At 43.5% G+C, this 18,198-nt stretch overlaps 1 protein-coding gene across 10 annotated transcripts in view; it reads left to right on the forward strand.

Moving 5' to 3' along the window:
* The window catches only part of RBFOX2 (RNA binding fox-1 homolog 2), a 314,329-nt gene that overhangs the window by 253,600 nt on the left and 42,531 nt on the right, over nt 1–18,198 (forward strand). For all 10 annotated transcript variants that reach the window (XM_069737176.1, XM_069737178.1, XM_069737174.1 and 7 more), the window contains one exon: nt 6,247–6,338. In XM_069737176.1, the coding sequence (XP_069593277.1) occupies nt 6,247–6,338 (92 nt within the window). The remainder of the gene's footprint in view (nt 1–6,246; nt 6,339–18,198) is intronic.

The raw sequence follows: 18,198 nt of genomic DNA on the forward strand, positions 1-18,198 counted from the left end.
AAAGTAAAACAGTGCTCCTTCCCTTCCGAGCTCTCCTGTGTGCCCAAACAGGGGTTTACCCCAACATATGGGGTATCAGCGTACTCAGGACAAATTGGACAACAACTTTTGTGGACCAATTTCTCCTGTTACCCTTGGGAAAATACAAAACTGGGGGCTAAAAAATAATTTTTGTGGGAAAACAAAAAGATTTTTTATTTTCACGGCTCTGCGTTATAAACTGTAGTGAAACACTTGGGGGTTCAAAGTTCTCACAACACATCTAGATAAGTTCATTGAGGGGTCTAGTTTCCAATATGGGGTCACTTGTGGGGGGTTTCTACTGTTTAGGTACATTAGGGGCTCTGCAAACGCAATGTGACGCCTGCAGACCAATCCATCTAAGTCTGCATTCCAAATGATGCTCCTTCCCTTCCGAGCCCTCCCATGCGCCCAAACGGTGGTTCCCCCCCACATATCGGGTATCAGCGTACTCAGGACAAATTGGACAACAACATTTAGGGTCCAATTTCTCCTGCTAACCTTGGAAAAATACAAAACTGGGGGCTAAAATATAATTTTTGTGGAAAAAAAAATATTTTTTATTTGCATGGCTCTCTGTTATAAACTGTAGTGAAATACTTGGGGGTTCAAAGCTCTCACAACACATCAAGATGAGTTCCTTAGGGGGTCTACTTTCCAAAATGGTGTCACTTGTGGGGGGTTTCTACTGTTTAGGTACATTAGGGGCTCTGCAAACGCAATGTGACGCCTGCAGACCATTCCATCTAAGTCTGCATTCCAAATGGCGCTCCTTCCCTTCCGAACCCTCCCATGCGCCCAAACGGTGGTTCCCCCCCACATATGGGGTATCAGCGTACTCAGGACAAATTGGACAACAACTTTTGTGGTCCAATTTCTCCTGTTACCCTAGGGAAAATACAAAACTGGGGGCTAAAAAATAATTTTTGTGGGAAAAAAATTTTGTTTTATTTTTATGGCTCTGCATTATAAACTTCTGTGAAGCTCTTGGTGGGTCAAAGTGCTCACCACACATCCAGATAAGTTCCTTAGGGGGTCTACTTTCCAAAATGGTGTCACTTGTGGGGGGTTTCAATGTTTAGGCACATCAGTGGCTCTCCAAACGCAACATGGCGTCCCATCTCAATTTCTGTCAATTTTGCATTGAAAAGTCAAACTGCGCTCCTTCCCTTCCGAGCTCTCCCATGCGCCCAAACAGTGGTTTACTGCCACATATGGGGTATCAGCGTACTCAGGACAAATTGGACAACAACTTTTGAGGTCCAATTTCTTCTCTTACCCTTGGAAAAATAAAAAATTGGGGGCAAAAATATAATTTTTGTGAAAAAATATGATTTTTTATTTTTACGGTTCTGCATTATAAACTTCTGTGAAGCACTTGGTGGATCAAAGTGCTCACCACACATCCAGATAAGTTCCTTAGGGGGTCTACTTTCCAAAATGGTGTCACTTGTGGGGGGTTTCAATGTTTAGGCACATCAGTGGCTCTCCAAACGCAACATGGCGTCCCATCTCAATTCCTGTCAATTTTGCATTGAAAAGTCAAATAGCGCTCCTTCCCTTCCGAGCTCTCCCATGCGCCCAAACAGTGGTTTACTGCCACATATGGGGTATCGGCGTACTCAGGACAAATTGGACAACAACTTTTTGGGTCCAATTTCTCCTGTTACCCTTGGTAAAATAAAACAAATTGGAGCTGAAGTAAATTTTTTGTGTAAAAAAGTTAAATGTTCATTTTTATTTAAACATTCCAAAAATTCCTATTAAACACCTGAAGGGTTAATAAACTTCTTGAATGTGGTTTTGAGCACCTTGAGGGGTGCAGTTTTTAGAATGGTGTCACACTTGGGCATTTTCTATCATATAGACCCCTCAAAATGACTTCAAATGAGACGTGGTCCCTAAAAAAAAAATGGTGTTGTAAAAATGAGAAATTGCTGGTCAACTTTTAACCCTTATAACTCCCTAACAAAAAAAAAAATTGGTTCCAAAATTATGCTGATGTAAAGGAGACATGTGGGAAATGTTACTTATTAAGTATTTTGTGTGACATATCTCTGTGATTTAATTGCATAAAAATTCAAAGTTTGAAAATTGCGAAATTTTCAAAATTTTCGCCAAATTTCCGTTTTTTTCACAAATAAACGCAGGTACTATCAAAGAAATTTTACCACTATCATGAAGTACAATATGTCACGAGAAAACAATGTCAGAATCACCAGGATCCGTTGAAGCGTTTCGGAGTTATAACCTCATAAAGGGACAGTGGTCAGAATTGTAAAAATTGGCCTGGTCATTAACGTGCAAACCACCCTTGGGGGTAAAGGGGTTAATATAAAGGACACAAAATTGGTAGAACAATACACAAAAGATAATGAAAACAAATAAAAGGTCAAACATAAACACACAAAGGTGAGACTATAAGGAGAACGCCTGTCCTTATTTGCCAATAAAATAGTAGTAGCATACAAGGTATGTGTGGACCGCAGTAATGAATCTATACCAATATACACATAAGAAATGTATCAATATGCAAGAATTGGTGTAATAAAGGGAATGTCCAATATATGGCCAAATAGAATCACAATAATGAAAATCACAGCCAGATAATAAATAATCCAAATGAATAAATGTAGCATTCAGGATTAGAAGCCTGCATTGCAGTATTATGCCCAATAGAGACCAAGTAAAGGTACCGTCACACTAAGCGACGCTGCAGCGATACCGACAATGATCCGGATCGCTGCAGCGTCGCTGTTTGGCATCGTGTGACAGCTCTCCAGCGACCAACGATGCCGGTAACCAGGGTAAACATCAGGTTACTAAGCGCAGGGCCGCGCTTAGTAACCCGATGTTTACCCTGGTTATCATTGTTAAAGTAAAAAAAACAACCACTACATACTTACTTTCCGCTGTCTGTCCCCGGCGCTGTGCTTCTCTGCTCTGGCTGTGAGCACAGCGGCCGGAAAGCAGAGCGGTGACGTCACCGCTCTGCTTTCCGGCTGCCCGGCGCTCACAGCCAGAGCAGAGAAGCACAGCGCCGGGGACAGACACCGGAATGTAAGTATGTAGTGTTTTTTTTTTTTTTTTACTTTAACGATGGTAACCAGGGTAAACATTGGGTTACTAAGCGCGGCCCTGCGCTTAGTAACCCGATATTTACCCTGGTTACCAGCGAAGACATCGCTGAATCGGCGTCACACACGCAGATTCAGCGATGTCAGCGGGAGATCCAGCGACAAAATAAAGTCCTGGCCTTTCTGCCCCGACCAGCGATATCACAGCAGGGGCCTGATCGCTGCTGCCTGTCACACTGGACGATATCGCTAGCGAGGACGCTGCAACGTCACGGATCGCTAGCGATATCGTCTAGTGTGACGGTACCTTTAGCCTGGCAGACCTAGCAACAATGGAGAGGGATCCGTGAATGAGGCATGAGCTGGGATGAGTACAAGAGACCCCACAGGTTTCGCCACTTCTGTTGTGACTTATTCCTGCCATTAGTAAATATTAAAAAATAGAGCAGTGCGAACCAGATAAAAGCAAAACCTCTACTTTTGACCTAGCGACCAGTTCTGTGGCACATGGACGAGTTTGAAGCCGAGGAAGAGGAGGTGTGTAGCAGATCTAGAATGTTTTTATGCAAGACTGATTTCTGTTTCAAAGTAAAGAAGAATTTTCCACAAAGCGCTGTGATTCTTTCTGTGCATGTTTCTGGCGTGGAAGTTGCAAATATGCTGGCTTGAACTCTATAGCGCCACCTGTTGGAAGCAGTGATCCTACAAGTCACTATTGACACTTTGACAAGTCTACAATATGACTTCGGATTAAAGCCAAACCGGAATCTCTATTTTCTGACACTGTTTCAGGGTATTGTCCCTTGTCAGTGCAAAGTATGAGGACTGATTAGGCTAGGTGAGAGGCTCTGGACTGAGGTCTAAGGGGTAATGTTTCTCATTGTGGAGAGTGACATACTGGCCTTCACATGCCAACAGGTGGCGCTATAGAATTCAACTCCTGTTTCTCTCTGAAGAGGCAATTTGCATATTAAATTTCCCAGAGGGACATTGCATGGCGAATCAGCCTCCTTACATTGGCATGCCAGAGCCGGTATGTCACTCTCCACAAGGAGAAATGTCACCCCTTAGACCTAAATTGCAAATAGAAATTCATGTGGTCGAATTCAATGGTTTTCAAGCTGAGGTGCAACTTGTGTGACGAAACTTCAAATCACAGCAGATTTTACTTACCGTATCTGAAACTTGTTAGGCCTGCTGCCTAGCTTTGAGCCTTGGAGAATCTGTCAGCAGGTTTTTGCTGACATCTGAGAGCAGCATGATGTGGGGGCAGAGACCCTGATTTACTGCGTCCTTTTTGTAAAATGACAGTTTTCTTTGGTGCAGATCTAGCAATGCTCTGAATGCTGAGCTCTGTATAAGGCTACTTTCACACTTCCGTCTTTTTAGATCCATCACAATGCGTCGTTTTGGGGGAAAAAACGCATCTTGCAAAGTTGCCCGCAGGATGCTGTTTTTCCCATAGACTTGTATTGCCGACGGATCGCGATGTATGGCCACACGTCGCGTCCGTCGTGCACTGGATGCGTCGGTATTTGGCGGACCGTCGCAGCGAAAAAACGTTCAAGGGAACGTTTTTTCGTACGTCGTGTCCTGCATTTTACACTGCGCATGTCCGGCCGTAACTTTACTATGGGCAGCGGACGCGTTGAAACACTGTGTCCGCTGCCCACGTTGTGCACAAAATCACCACTGTCCGTCCGTTACGTTGCGCCAACGCTTTTTCAAGGCCCCTTACCAACAAAAGTGTGAAAGAAGCCTTACCCGCTCACCCCACTGATTAATCAGCTTACTGTGTACACTGTTCATTGACACCAAGCTGCTAATCAGTAGTGGAGGTGGGGTGTCAGAGCCGGTGATTCGGAGGCACAAGACGCCAATTCCTGTAATGATGATCTCCTACTACTAAAACGCTGATTTTTATTGGCACAACACACAACCCGGTAAGGGTTAGCTTACACAGCTGGAACAGCAGCACAATAACAGCTGGTTGGTGAACTCTTAGCGGCTGTTTGACCTCCTGTTTATAATTGCTCAGTGTGCATAGGCCGCCATTGTCCTCTGCAGTGCGAGGCCGCTATACAAATGGCAATACACCATAGAGATTGATTTTCTCTTTTACGCTGCATAAAATTGTATCACCCAAACATTTTGCTCGTTAGATCGGATGATCGGCACTGTTTTTGTTTCACAATTATCTTGCTATTGAACGACGCTCATTTACGATCATCTTGTAGTGTAAATGTCTCCTAAGTGACACATCACTGGAATCGGGGTCTCGGGCCCTATCTCTTGCTGCTCTCGGATTACATAGTAAAACCCTGTTGGCAGATTCCTTTTAAGCTTTTGTCAATTTAGGCTTAATGGTGGTGCAGGTTCAATAGCTTTTCTGCTCACTTTTGCCTAAGCTGAGCTGCTGTCCCTAAGTTTATCGGTGGGGGTCTTACACTTACAAGACTTGGAATGAAACTAGCATTTAATTTGAAAATATAAATATTATGAAAAATTAATTTTGCCACTTGTATTAAAAAACAAAATCTTGCAGTTTTCATAAAGGCCACGAAGCCGAATACTAGAGGTTTTCTTTTTGTTTTTTTTTATTCTTGTTGCTAAAAAGGGTTTTCTAGTCTAAAAATATTAGTAATATAGTAACAGTAGAATCCTTGTATTGGTAAGGAAAGCTGTTGTTAATCCTTTATTAAACGAGTGTATGAAATAAATGCAAACATTTCATAGTTGGGAAGACTGAGCACCCTTCTGAATGTAACCAAACTGCTGTGCTAATTTATGTTCCATAATGGATAGTGTGACAGATAATGCAGTGATAGCGGCCATCTGCATTATCCTGGTCTATGTAGAACAGTATGCTGAACATGCCATTCATCCAAAGGAGATGGTGTAACAAGTACTTCACATGCCCATGCCTCTAGAATACTATTGAAATCTGCACGAAAGTTTGCTTTTTAGTATTTAGACAAAACTCACAAGTTGGATTTTTCTTAATGATTGAAACCTAGAATCTAGTTTTCGTTTCTGCCTGCTGAAATGCCTTTATGACATTGTATATAACACTCTTGTGATCCAAAGCCTGTTTTGTCTATTTGTTTTAAATCTGGACAATAGTTCTAACCACTTTCTCTTATAACAGGGTGGATATGCAGCCTACAGGTACACTCAGCCAGCTACTGCTGCCACAGCCGCCACCGCCGCTGCAGCCGCCGCTGCCGCCTACAGTGATGGGTATGAGAGAATTAAAGTGATATTACCCTAGTACCGTGCTCTCTTGCTTAGTTTAGCATTGTCTTTTAAATGTTGATGTACTATGCCCCATTGTCGCCTATACAAAAGAGGTGAAAAAATTGTGTGCATTCGATTAGTGGGTCACCGCTTAAGCTTTAGTCACACTAAACGACTTACCAACGATCACGACCAGCGATACGACCTGGCCGTGATTGTTGGTAAGTCGTTGTGTGGTCGCTGGGGAGCTGTCACACAGACCGCTCTCTCCAGCGACCAACGATCAGGGGAAAGACTTCGGCATCGTTGAAACTGTCTTCAACGATGCCGAAGTCCCCCTGCAGCACCCGGGTAGACTCACATTCTGATGTCTGTCACGTCCCCCGCTGGCGTCCACAGGGTTAAAACTGCTTTCGGCAGGAGCGCTGCCAATGCACGCGCTGCTGCCGAGAGCTTCCCTGCACTGACTGTCAGCGCCGGCAGTAACAGCGTGTAATCTGCTTTATGGCCGGCGCTGACAGTCAGTGCAGGGAAGCTCTCGGCCGGAGCGCGTGCATTAGCAGCGCTCCTGCGTAAATATCGGGTTACTAAGCGCAGCCCTGCGCTTAGTAACCCGATATTTACCATGGTTACAAGTGAACACATCGCTGGATCGGCGTCACACACGCCGATCCAGCGATGACAGCGGGTGATCAGCGACCAAAAAATGGTCCTGATCGTTCCCCAACGACCCACGATCTCCCAGCAGGGGCCTGATCGTTGGTCGCTGTCACACATAACGAGATCGTTAGCGGGATCGTTGCTACGTCACCAAAAGCGTGACGTTGCAACGATATCGTTAACGATATCGTTATGTGTGACTCCAGCTTTAGTTATGAGGTTGGGTCCTATGCGCCTCCTGTGATAAAAGCTTGTGGTACTGGAGTAAGATCTCTGACGTAACTTGTGCCATAATGTTACTGCGTGGGCTTTGCTACACCCCATCTGCCCCAGCTTTGCCTATTTTTGCAAAGCTGGTTGAATCGGGCATAATATTCCAAAAGTTGCAATATTTTTGTGCAACTTTGTGTTGGCAGAAATTTTGTGCCATTTGAAGGTGTTTTACACCTGGTGAAACGCTCGTGATGAATTTTGCCTCAGTGTTGTTACAAAGCGTCTAGTATGGTTGGACTGATTTTTCTGACTGAAAAATTAATATTGTAGAGGTTATCAACTAGTCAATAACTGTATCCCCCCAATTACAACAACCAGCATATCTGCTGTTTCAAGGTGTCAGCTCTGTCTCTCCTGGGACTTTCCTGGATTATATCACACAATCCCAGCAGCAAATCGGCGCTGGCATCACTCCACTTAAGACAAATCTCACATCCGGAGGAAGGGTGAACAGGTGCATCTGACTTCCTGCAGATGTCGGATCTCTCGGAAGGAGGGTGGAGTGAAGCCAGCGCTGACTGTCTGCAGGACTCACGAGAGATTACTTACTCAAGCCAAGGAGACACCGTGCTGACGCCGCTGGAATGGGCTGTGTCGGAGGGAAGTGTAGCGGTTATTTTAATTGGGGGAAATATAGTGATTGAGAAGGGGTTTTCCAAGGAGTGGACAACATCTTAAGAGGAAAAAAAAGTCACCATTTGCTAGTTTCAGTAATTATGTGCTAACATGTTTGCCTTTCTTCAGCTGTTTTCAGCCCTGCTCCAGTCTTCTCCTGGATTGTGACCAGCCCGCTCACACAGCGATTGAAAAGGTGACATCTGGTCCACATAATGGAAGTCTGAGAGTCAGAACAAGGCTCTTGTCTTATATTAAGAAAGGAATTAAGTCTGCGGTGTGAGCTGGCAAGCAAGAGCCATGGTTATGTGGTACAGGAGAAAACTGGAGCTGCACTGGCGTCACAAAAAGCAGGATCTTCTAGCTACCTGTAAAGTACTGTATGTTCAGTGTGGGCATTGAAATACAAACCAAAGGGGAACTTTAAAATCCCCATTCCAGCATTTTCATTTTTAAAGGGAGTCACTTGTACAGTGTTTGAGAAAATAACTTAAGTTGTATGCAAATGAGAGGGGGCTATGGTGCACCTTTTGGCATGGCCAGGTTTGGTGCACCATTACACCTTCTCTGAATGCTGCTGGCGGGTGTACACCGAGGCCGGGCGTGTTCTTCTTGTCTATTTTCTGCTGGTACCACTCATTACACTCATACACCTGGACGTGTAATGAGTGGCTTCAGAGAAGTTCTCTGCACGAGCCATATCCGTACACATGCTGGCAGTATCCAGACAGTCCTCACTCTGGGAAGCGAGCAGTCAGAAACGAGGTAAGTCCCCCGCAGTATGCAAATGAGGTGGCATGATGGTGCATTACTCCCTAGGCAACACCGAGGGTGCACTTTATTTGTATACAAACTATTTTCTCAGGCAATGTACCAATAACCGATACAGTGCTAGAAAGGTTTGTATAGGGGTTTTGACCCCTACAACATTGTATAGCCCGTTTAAAATGTATTTTGGGGGTGACTAACACCCTGCAAAAATGCTGTCTCTGTATTGGGAGGTATTTTTTTTCTGCTTCAACTGATTTGGTAATCAAAAAACATTACCATATACATTATATGTTTGTTTTCTTATTGACTTAAAAATAAACTCTTAAAATAAGACTTTAACTTTTATATATGTATTTTGTAGCTGAATTTGCTACATAACTTGTATCAAAAATCTATACATACCTTCAAATTAAAAAAAAAAGTGAATAATTCTCACTGTGGAGTGAATAACCAAATCTGTACATTGAATGCCTTTTCAAATACTGCTGCCTGTCAGGAAATCAATCCAAAGAAAAATGAAGTTGATCGGCACATCCAAAAAGTAGAATCATCACATTTTATTCAGTAAGTATCAAACAAGTAAAATGCAAGTGCTGGTGATGGCAAAAACAGCGTGTGGATTTAAATGGTTTGATACTTAAATAATAAAATTTGAAGATTTTTTGGATGTACCGATCAACTTTTACTTTCTTCAAATTTTAAGTAGTATCACTTGTTTTGGTCCTCCAGATGGTTGTGAAAGGAATAGCCTTACTGTACTTTAGCTCCACTGGCTCCTCTCGCCTTTTCCCTGCTGATGCAGGTGAAATCCTGACCTTCGGGGTTTGCCAAGTACAATGGCCTATTAGGCCCTGCCATAAACGGAGCCTAACCAGATTCCTGTCAATGTAAAACTGACAGGTCTAGTGTACCGCAACACAACAGTTTTTAAATAAAAAAAAAAAATAATTGAAAAATATTTTTGTTTACATCTCCAAACAGAAAAAAAAACAAAACACAAACTCCGTATTGTCATTTCCAGAAAGACCTGCTTTTTTAAAGTTTGGCAGCCACTTTAGCTTCCTGCAGGTTGGTCATGACAAATCCCACCCACCACCACCTCCATCTCTCAGTAGACCACAACAGTGCACAGCTAAGCATATCCAAGTGCACAACTTTTTTTTTTTTTTTTTTTTTTTTGTGTGCAAACACTAGGAAAAGCTTTAAACGTTTTGAGTAAGGGTAATGCTAATTGTTGTAATGGCATTAATATATGATTTATTTATTTTCTGACACACCTTCCAAACCAAGTGGTTCAGAGATTGTTTTCCAAAGTTATTGACATATAATAGAATATCTAATTTGAATAATCCGGCCTGGTCAGGAAGGTAAAAATTGGCTACAGGGCAAAAGGGTTAAAAGGAGTTGGAGAGGAAAACAAAAAGTATATGCAAAAAAAAGACTACACCTTCAAAAAATAAAACTTGATTATGGAAAAAATAGAACAAATCTAAAACAGCGATTTAAAATCACCACAGATGTATATGTGTAAGATGGTGGTGAATGGACTTGTAGTGTCATTCTATGGCCACAAGAAGTCACGGTTGCCTATTGGACAGTCTCTAAGGTAGACCTCATGGTGTTTTAGAGAACTAGGCGAGAGCTGACAGGAGGGCAGGTGTGAGGGAGATCCACTGCCATTCCTGGAGCTGTGAGACCTGCTGTGAAGTGGAAAGCTCTATGCAAGTCGATCGAGCTAATTTGGCCTCCCTACTAATGGACAATCAGCCAGCCTCCTCAGCGAAAAGGTTACGGTCAGGAAGTCCTGAGCTCGAGCTCCGTCACAGTGATCAAGGTGGGAGCGTTACTTTGGGACTTAGAAAGTTTAGGGCCAAAGTTAGATTATCAGGCAGAGAAATTGTTTGCTAGCAAAACTGTATGAACTTAGAGCTAGTTGCCCGCAGCATGAGAGAGACTCTTCCACACACTCTGAACAAAATCCTCCCCAAGGAAAATCACCTGTGGGTAGGAAAAAGGATGAGCTAGATATGCACTCATTTAATTTGATATGTTTTTCTTGGTTACCTTCTCGGCTACCGCATTAGGATGAAGCAGAAGTCAGGCAAATTATAGTGTATTTTGGAACATTCTAGACGAGGTGTGTGTGTCAAACTTTACTGTGTTCTCCTTTGTGTTGTCAGAGGAACTGGGGCTCCATTTTCAGTAAAGAATAGTTTGACAAGTTGTCTGGTCATGTTCTTTGTACATGGCACTAGGATGAATTATATGCTAGAGCACTGAAAGAGTTAGCAGAGAAAATTACAGAACCACTAGCCAGAATCTTTATAAAATCATGGAAAACATGAGAAATCTCAGAAGAATGGAGAAAGGCAAATGTTGTCCCCATTTTCAAAAAAGGAAAGATGGAGCCAGGAAGTTACAGGCTTACTACTATACCAGGAAAGATATTTGAAGAGATTATTAAACAGCATGTATGTTAGTACTGGCTAACAATACAGTAATTTAACTAGAGCCAGCATGGATTTGTAGCTAACGTCATGCCGACCTAATCTAATTTCTTTCTATGATGGAATCACTGACTGGGTAGATCAGGAAAATGCGGTAAATATAGTATCTCTCGAATTCAGCAAAGCATTTGATAAAAGCATCTCATACTATCCTTATTGAAGAAAATGATCACGTATGGGATTGACAAGGCAATGGTTAGGTGGATTCATAACTGACTCTGTGATCGTACTCAAAGGGTGATGATAAATGCTTGCAAATCCAATTGGAAAAGTCTTTCAAGTAGAGTACCACAAGTCTCCGTCCTGGCCTCAGTGTACAACATTTTTTATAAATGATCTACATAAGGGAACTGGAAGTAAACTAATAAAATTTGCAGACTATGCAAACCTAGGAAGGGTAGCTAACACTAGAGTAGACAGCGAAAGGCTTCAGAAGGATCTAGATAAGCTTGAACAATGGGCAGCGACTAATTGAATGGTATTTAACCGGGAGAAATGCAAGATTCTACATCTGGACAAGAAAATCAAAAATGAAATCTACAGAATGGAAGGAATAGAACTGAGCAACAGCGTGTGTGAAAAAGACTTGTGTGTACTGATAGATCAGACTGCATATGAGTCAACAGTGTGGTTCAGCAGCAAAAAAGGCAAACACCGTTCTAGGATATATTAAAGGGAACCTGTCACCCCCAAAATAGAAGATGAGCTAAGCCCACTGGCATCAGGGGCTTATCTACAGCATTCTGGAATGTTGTAGATAAGCCCCCGATGTATCCTGAAAGATGAGAAAGAGGTTATAATATACTCACCCAGGGGCGTTCCCGCTGCGGTTCGGTCCGAAGGGTGTTGCGGTCCAGGGCTTCCTATCTTCATAGGATGACATCCTCTTCTTGTCTTCACAATGCGGCTCCGGCGCAGGCGTACTTAGAGACCTGTTGAGGGCAGAGCAAAGAACTGCAGTGCGCAGGCGCCGGGCCTCTCTGACCTTTCCCGGTGCCTGCGCATTGCAGTACTTTGTTCTGCCCTCAACAGGGCAGATAAAGTACGCCTGCGCCGGAGCTGCAGCGTGAAGACAAGAAGAGGACGTCATTGTAAGAAGATGGGAGGCCCCGAACCGTGACACCCATCGGATCGGACAGAATGCTGTAGATAAGCCCCTGATGCTGGTGGCCGCAGCTCATACTCGATTTTGGGGGTGACAGGTTCCCTTTAAGAGAAGCATAGAGTCTAGATCACAGGAAGTAATTATCCCACTCCATTCCTCCTTGGTCAGGCCGCATCTGGAATAGTGTGTCCAGTTTTGGGCACCACATTTAATTAGAAAAACATTGGAAAACTGGAGCAAGTTCAAAAAAAGATCTACCGGGATGGTGAGCGGACTGCAAAATATATCCTACAAGGAATGGCTAAAGGATCTGGGAATGTTTAGCTTGCAGAAAAGAAGGCTAAGAGGAGACTTGATAGAGGTTTACAAATATCTGAAGAGATGTCAGTGTGTAGAGGGATCATAATTATTCTCATTTGCACATGGAAACCCAAGAAACAATGGAATGAAACTGAAAGGGAGAACATTGAGGGTGATCAATGACTTAAACAGGCTGACACAAGAGGTTGTGAGTTCTCCTTCAATGGAAGTCTTCAAACAGAGGCTGGACAGATATCTGTCTGAGATACTTTAGTAAATTCTCCATTGAGCAGGGGGTTGGACACGATGACCCTGGAGGTCCATTCTAATGCTAATATTCTATGGCTCGCTGTATCTTGGGGAGAGGACCCCAGTACACGGTCTGCATAAAATATAACACAGCCCAAGATAATGAGGAAGAATAAACCACATCCTGAAATCAAAATAATGGTGCAGATATGTAATTAAGACACACACAAAAATAACACAACCTCCAGTAATAATGTAATACAATTCAAATGTTCATACATTCAATTAAGATGATTCAAAGCCTAAATGAGAATTAAAAAAAAAATTCTAGGTGTGTAGCAGCAACAGGGATAGTGGTAGAAGATAGGAAATCCTATGCTTGGTAGAGTAAATAAATGCTGTAAATAAGTGACCTCATTCCATAGGTGAAAAAAAAAAATCAGTCGACCATAGCTGCAGACCAGGAAGAGGTAGACAGAAGCCCAGTGCTTATTGCCCCACACATTGGCTTTGTCAGGAGCTATCAGATTGTAGGTAGAGCTGTATTTATATATGTAGCAAAAGCTAATGATAGGTAAAAGTGGAAATGGAAACACATGACAATATACCTACCATATTTTTCTGACCATAAGACGCACCTAGGTTTTAGAGGAGGATATTAGGAGAAAAAATTGAAGCAAAAAATGTGCTCAATTCTGTACTTAATATCCCCTATCCTGATATATATGGTCCCCTCATCCCTATCCTGGTATGCATGGCCCCATCATAAAACATTTAAAAAAAAATACACTTACCCTCCTGGCACTCCCTCGCAGCGTTTTGTCCCGATGCCAGCAGCTGATTTATGCTTGTACTCAGCACATGGCAGGAACGTCATGCACTGCTTGCAAGCAGAAGGACAGCTGCCGGAATACTCATTGCTCTGCACACCGAGTCTATGTGCATGGGGAGCAGCAAGTATTCCTTGCTCTTTATATGTTAAGAAAGAGAGTAGCGGGCACCGCATAAATAAGTCGGTGATCAACCAAATGCATCTATATATAAACAGTTTAAGTCGAGCAAAAAAGATAGGATCAACCACGAAAAAATATATGCTTATTATTGATTCCAATACAAAAGCACAACGAGGCAAGGCATACTACGTTAAAAACATTTAAAAACCAAGAAAAATGGCTGATAGGCCATTTATCCCCCCAGGCAGAGAGAAAAATAAATACAAAGCACTTTATATTGAATCAATTATCCACATAATAGGTATAAATAATGAGAAGCTCAAGTCCCCTGCCTATCTGCTGCCAGCTATACAGGGTATCACTTGATACAATAACTATAGCCCAAATACAGAAACGTCAATGTAGGCATATTTACCAAAAAGCTGCGCAGAAATCAAGTACAAGAAATAGCAAAAGACACCCCAAGTGAACCTGTAGCTCCTATCAAAGCTATTGGTCTGAACACCTTATAAATCTGGGCAGTCAAATGAAGATACAGCGATCGATGATCAAGTGCTGGCCATGGGGTGGAAGAAGACCAAAGCCCACGCGTATCGACGCTATTGAAGCGTCTTCATCAGGGGAAAATACTGTGTCAGCCAGAGCCTTCCTACAGCTGCCGGCGGTCACGTGTCGCTACTTAAGAGAAGTGAATATTCATCGTATTGCACTCCCATGGGCGTGGAATGCTGTGAATATTCATTCCCTTTAGTAGCGGCACACATGACCGCCGGCAGCTGCAGAAAGTCGGCGGCTGACACCGTGTGCACTATTAAATAGCAATGACTACTCACTGCTCTCCGAGCACACAGTCCCCGTCCCCTTGCAGCTGCCCTTCAGCTTCTAAACTGAGCATGACATCCCTGCCGAGCGCTTACAAGCATAAACCAGTTGCTGGCATCAAACCAAGACGCTGCGAGGGAACGCCAGGAAGCTAAGGCCGGCTTCACACTTGCGAGTTTTACGGACGTAAGAGCGCAGAAACTACGTCCGTAAAACTCGCAAAAAATACGGCACAATTATTCTCTATGCCTCTGCTCCTATCTGCTGTATTTTACTGATCAGTATTATACGGCTTTCTACGGCCGTACAAAATCGCAGCATGCTGCGTTTGTCACTGTACTGCGCAAGAAATACGCCAATGAAAGTCTATGGAAGCGTGAAAAATACGGATTACACACGGACAAGCAGTGTGACTTGCGAGAAATACGCAGCGCTGTTAGAGAGAAAAGCCGGTAATTCATTGCGGTGTACAGTAAAATCACACTGACAGTTTACAGTAGAATAGGTAGAATAAATGTGTACACATAGAATAGGTATGTATATATATATATGTCAGTGAGACACATATATGTATATATATTAATATTTATTCCAGCGTTATACAGCTTGAAAGCCGGTAATTCAATTACCGGCTTTTTCTTTCTCCTTCCTAAAACCCGACATGATTTGAGACATGGTTTAAATACAGTAAACCATGTCTTCTCTCCATTTTTTTTGCAGATTCCACACTACTAATGTCAGTAGTGTGTATCTGCAAAATTTGGCCGTTCTAGCTCTTAAAATAAAGGGTTAAATGGCGGAAAAAATTGGCGTGGGCTCCCGCGCAATTTTCTCCGCCAGAGTAGTAAAGCCAGTGACTGAGGGCAGATATTAATAGCCTGGAGAGGGTCCACGGTTATTGGCCCCCCCCTGGCTAAAAATATCTGCCCCCAGCCACCCCAGAAAAGGCACATCTGGAAGATGCGCCTATTCTGGCACTTGGCCACTCTCTTCCCATTCCCGTGTAGCGGTGGGATATGGGGTAATGAAGGGTTAATGCCACCTTGCTATTGTAAGGTGACATTAAGCCTAATTAATAATGGAGAGGCGTCAATTATGACACCTATCCATTATTAATCCAATTGTAGTAAAGGGTTAAATAAAACACAAACACATTATTTAAAATTATTTTAATGAAATAAAAACAATGGTTGTTGGAGTATTTTATTCTACGCCCAATCCAGTCACTGAAGACCCTCGTTCTGTGAAAGAAAAAACATAATAAACCAACAATATACTTACCCTCCGCAGATCTGTAACGTCCAACGATGTAAATCCTTCTGAAGGGGTTAAAACATTTTGCAGCAAGGAGCTTTGCTAATGCAATGCTACTCCTCGCTGCAAAACCCCTGGGAATGAGTCTAAATATAGATCAATGAGCTATATTTAGCTTAATTTGCGGTGAGGCGCCCTCTGCTGGATGTTCATAGATCGTGGGAACTTACCTAGAAAGCTCCCAGGCTATATATATATACAGTGTATATATATTTTTTTTTTTTCTTTTTGGGACACATGGATCATTTCTATAGCGGTATGTTGGTTTTGCAAGCCTGCGAGAAAACCACGCAGTACGGATGCCATACGGAGGATGCCATGCGCAAAAAACGCTGACACACCCTGCCTACGGAGGAGCTACGGACCACTATTTTCGGGACATTTCAGCGTATTACGGCCGTAATATACGGACCGTATTTTCATACGCCGAGTGTGAAGCCGGCCTAAGAGTAATGTTTTTTTTTTTAATGTTTTCTGATGGGGCCATGCATACCAGGGTGGGGTGGGGGCCAATTATACCAGGATAAGGATGGGGCCATGAATACCAGGATGGGGAGCCAACACTACCAGGATGCTGTTAGAGAAATGAATATTCATTTCCCTCCACACCCATTGGCGTTGAATACAGTGAATATTCATTTCTCACTATCAGCGGGCGCAGGAGTTAGCCACATTGCTGGCTCCTGCCTCTGTGACCCGCTGCTCCTCCATTGCCAGAGGCAGTACATCTGGACTGACAATCCCCCCCCACCCCCCCCCACCCCCATTTTCCTCCACATTTTTGGAGGAAAAAAAGTGTGAAATACCGTATGTATAATGCCAAATAACAGCCAATTGTGGAATAGTTTTTAAAGGGAATCTGTCAACAGTTTTTTGCTATATAGTCTGAGAGCACCATAATGGAAGAGCAGAGACCCTGATTTCAGCAATGTCACTTACTGGGCTGTCTTTTGCTGTGTCAATACAATCAGTGTTTCATCAGCAGATTATCACTACAAAACAAGCTTAAGGCCCCTTCACATTAAGCGACGCTGCAGCGATACCGACAACGATCCGGATCGCTGCAGCGTCGCTGTTTGGTCGCTGGAGAGCTGTCACACAGACCGCTCTCCAGCGACCAACGATGCCGGTAACCAGGGTAAACATCGGGTAACTAAGCGCCAGGGCCGCGCTTAGTAACCCGATGTTTACCCTGGTTACCATGCTAAAAGTAAAAAAAACAAACACTAGATACTTACCTACCGCTGTCTGTCCTCCAGCGCTGCGCTCTGCTTCTCTGCTCTCCTCCTGTACTGGCTGTGAGCCGGAAAGCAGAGCGGTGACGTCACCGCTCTGCTTTCCGGCTCACAGCCAGTACAGGAGGAGTGCAGAGCACAGCGCTGGAGGACAGACAGCGGTAGGTAAGTATCTAGTGTTTGTTTTTTTTTACTTTTAGGATGGTAACCAGAGTAAACATCGGGTTACTAAGCGCGGCCCTGCGCTTAGTTACCCGATGTTTACCCTGGTTACCAGTGAAGACATCGCTGGATCGGTGTCACACACGCCGATCCAGCGATGTCAGCAGGAGTCCAGCGACGAAATAAAATTCTGGACTTTATTCAGCGACCAACGATCTCCCAGCAGGGGCCTGATCGTTGGTCGCTGTCACACATAACGATTTCATTAACGATATCATTGCTACGTCACAAATAGCAACGATATCGTTAACAATATTGTTATGTGTGAAGGTACCTTTACTCATACCTCCTGTTCGAACCCCGCCTCTGCTAACCCCATTGTTTAGCAGCTCTCTGTGTACATTGTATAGTGACAGAGAGCTGCAGTACAGGTGGAGTTGTCCACAGCTCAATAACTGCGCTTTGCTCAACCTGCAGCAATGAAAACTCTGACTTATCACAAATGTTGCACCAAGTAAACTAAGGGATATATCGCTGGAATCGGGGTCTGTCGCTACATAATGCTGCTTTCACAGATTGACTGTAATAGCGTGTGAGCTTTATGTCCATTCCTGACTAGCAAGTCATCTCTCATATTTGTCACATTTTTATTACCGTATTTTTCGGATTATAAGACGCACCAAACCATAAGACGCACCCAAATTTTGGGGTGGAAAATAGCAGAAAAAAGATTGAGATGGGGGTCCGTCTTATTGTCCAAATTTAAGGTATATTACCGAAGGGCCAGTGGTGGTACAGTGAGGTCACAGGAGGCATGGTCCCTTCCTCAGGAGACCAGCAGCGGCATAAGTGGGGCAATGCTGCAGTACCGGGGTGCGATGCTGTGGGTCCGGTGTC

The sequence above is a fragment of the Ranitomeya imitator genome, chromosome 8 (genome assembly GCF_032444005.1).
Source record: "Ranitomeya imitator isolate aRanImi1 chromosome 8, aRanImi1.pri, whole genome shotgun sequence".
Classification (NCBI taxonomy): domain Eukaryota; kingdom Metazoa; phylum Chordata; class Amphibia; order Anura; family Dendrobatidae; genus Ranitomeya; species Ranitomeya imitator.